The sequence below is a fragment of the Babylonia areolata genome, chromosome 1 (genome assembly GCF_041734735.1).
Source record: "Babylonia areolata isolate BAREFJ2019XMU chromosome 1, ASM4173473v1, whole genome shotgun sequence".
NCBI classification, from domain to species: Eukaryota; Metazoa; Mollusca; class Gastropoda; order Neogastropoda; family Buccinidae; genus Babylonia; species Babylonia areolata.
The window spans coordinates 3,140,150-3,141,977 of record NC_134876.1 but is presented as its reverse complement, the minus strand read 5'-3'; the positions used below and the strand labels follow the sequence as shown (position 1 = coordinate 3,141,977).

At 48.1% G+C, this 1,828-nt stretch overlaps 1 protein-coding gene across 2 annotated transcripts in view; it reads right to left on the bottom strand.

Annotated features, from left to right (window-relative positions):
- The window catches only part of LOC143297245 (uncharacterized), a 27,925-nt gene extending 27,540 nt beyond the window's left edge, over positions 1-385 (bottom strand). For both annotated transcript variants that reach the window (XM_076609524.1, XM_076609680.1), the window contains exon 1: positions 1-385. This exon is cut by the window's left edge and continues 7 nt beyond it. In XM_076609524.1, the coding sequence (XP_076465639.1) occupies positions 1-330 (330 nt within the window). In that variant the 5' untranslated portion in view covers positions 331-385.
- Positions 386-1,828: the final 1,443 nt, after the last annotated feature.

Genomic DNA, 1,828 nt, shown 5'->3' with positions numbered 1-1,828 from the left:
CACCTTTCTACGCCGTTTGCTGACTTTCTTTGTGTAGCCTAAGAAGAGTTCTGGATCAGGATGATCTTCAGAAGGCCGTCTGTCGATAAAATGAAATGAACAAACGTAGAAATTTTCTGGCTTTGGGGGATTTTTGACGTAGACTGCCGCCATCCACGCTCGACGTCGATCTTCGTCTTTGGGCATTGACCAAAACAGATAGGGTGGTTCGCAGCCACAGTTTTCACGTAGCATCGGTTTATGGTCAAAACATTCATGTTTCAGAAACTTGTTCAACTTCTCAGAGCTGTAGGTACAGCCTATGACAGCACAGTTTTTCTTTTTTGGCATGGTTCCTCGTGGACACGTTGACCGAGTACGAACTAAAAATGTGTTCACTTTTGATTTTGCCGGAAATAGACTTCCCTGAGATGTTATGGTTCGCTAGCCAAGATTAGTAATGGCGACACGCATGAATGGTTCACAGAGTCTACAAGAAAGTCGTGAATATCTGGGGAAATCGGAAATCCTCAGAAAAGTCGAAGAATACCAAAAAGAACAGCCAGCCGGGTAAAAAGCCATTAGTCACACCATAATCGATCGCCTCAAAGAAATAAAGGTAGAGAGAGGGAGCGGCCGTAAATCTAGCATCGTGATGAAAGGTAGAGCACGATCGATGCTTCGGTTCCAAGTCTGCGAATATCGGCTGACGCCACGTCAGTTCCAAGCATCAGAAATCAATTCTTTTCCGGCACCCTTCTTGCGGCCAATCAGTGGCAGCATCTGTGCCCGTGTGTGTCACAGTGCAGTGTGTGTTTGCCGGTGTGCGTGCGCGAGTGTGTACAGTATGTGTACACATCATAAGTGTGTCAGGACTGCCGTGAGATCTCTGTGCACGTGCCGTGCGTGCAGTGCGCGCGCGCGTGTGTGTGTGTCAGTGTGCGGCACTGTGTGTGTGTGTGTGTGTGTGTGTGAGTAGAGGATGAAACCTGTGTGCCAGTGTATGCATGTCCGAACTGTGGGAGCAACTCGGAATATTGGAACTTGAACGTGCGGCCGGGTGTGCATATATTTGTATATAATTATGTGTGGACCCGGGGTTGGGGGTCACGGTCGGTGGGGGACATGGGCGTAGTATGTGTGTGTGCTTGTACAAGTGAGTGTGTGTCTGTGTTTGTGTGTGTGCTCTGTGTGGCACGTAGCCAGAAACAAGTGAGTGTCGTGAACAGAGGAGGGGGTGCCGCAGGGTAATGTGTTTGTGTGTCTGTGTGTGTGTCAGTGTGTGTGTGTGTGTGTGTGTGTGTGTGTGTGTGTGTGTGTGTGTGTCCGAGTCCGTCGGGGCTCGTGTATGTGTATGTGTATTTGTTTGTGCTTTCATATCAGTCTGTGAAACTCAGCCGCCGGTGCACTGTTTGTCAGTTGCATACGGTTATCATGCATGTGTGTGTGCCAGTCCCAGTGTATGTGTGAATGTGTCTTTTTATTTTATTTTCATTTATTCACTGGGTTGTTATCATTATTATTAGTTTGTTTTGTTTTTGTTTTTATTCAGTTTCTCAAGGCCGCCGCGCCTCAAGTGAGTGACTAAGCGCGTTGAGTTACGCTGCTGGTCAGGCATCTGCTTGCCGTGCGCGGGCAGATGTGGGTGTAGCGTATATGGACTGATTTGTCAGTCCGCCGACCGAACGCAGTGGCGCCTCCTTGAGCTACTCAGTGATACTGATTGATACTGATACTGGTACAGTGACTGCAACAGCGGCTTCGCATGATCATGATCGAAGAGTTCAGCCAGTGAAAAATGGTGTGGAGACTGACTGAAATTCATCCGATTTTCTGAGTCAGTAGTAGT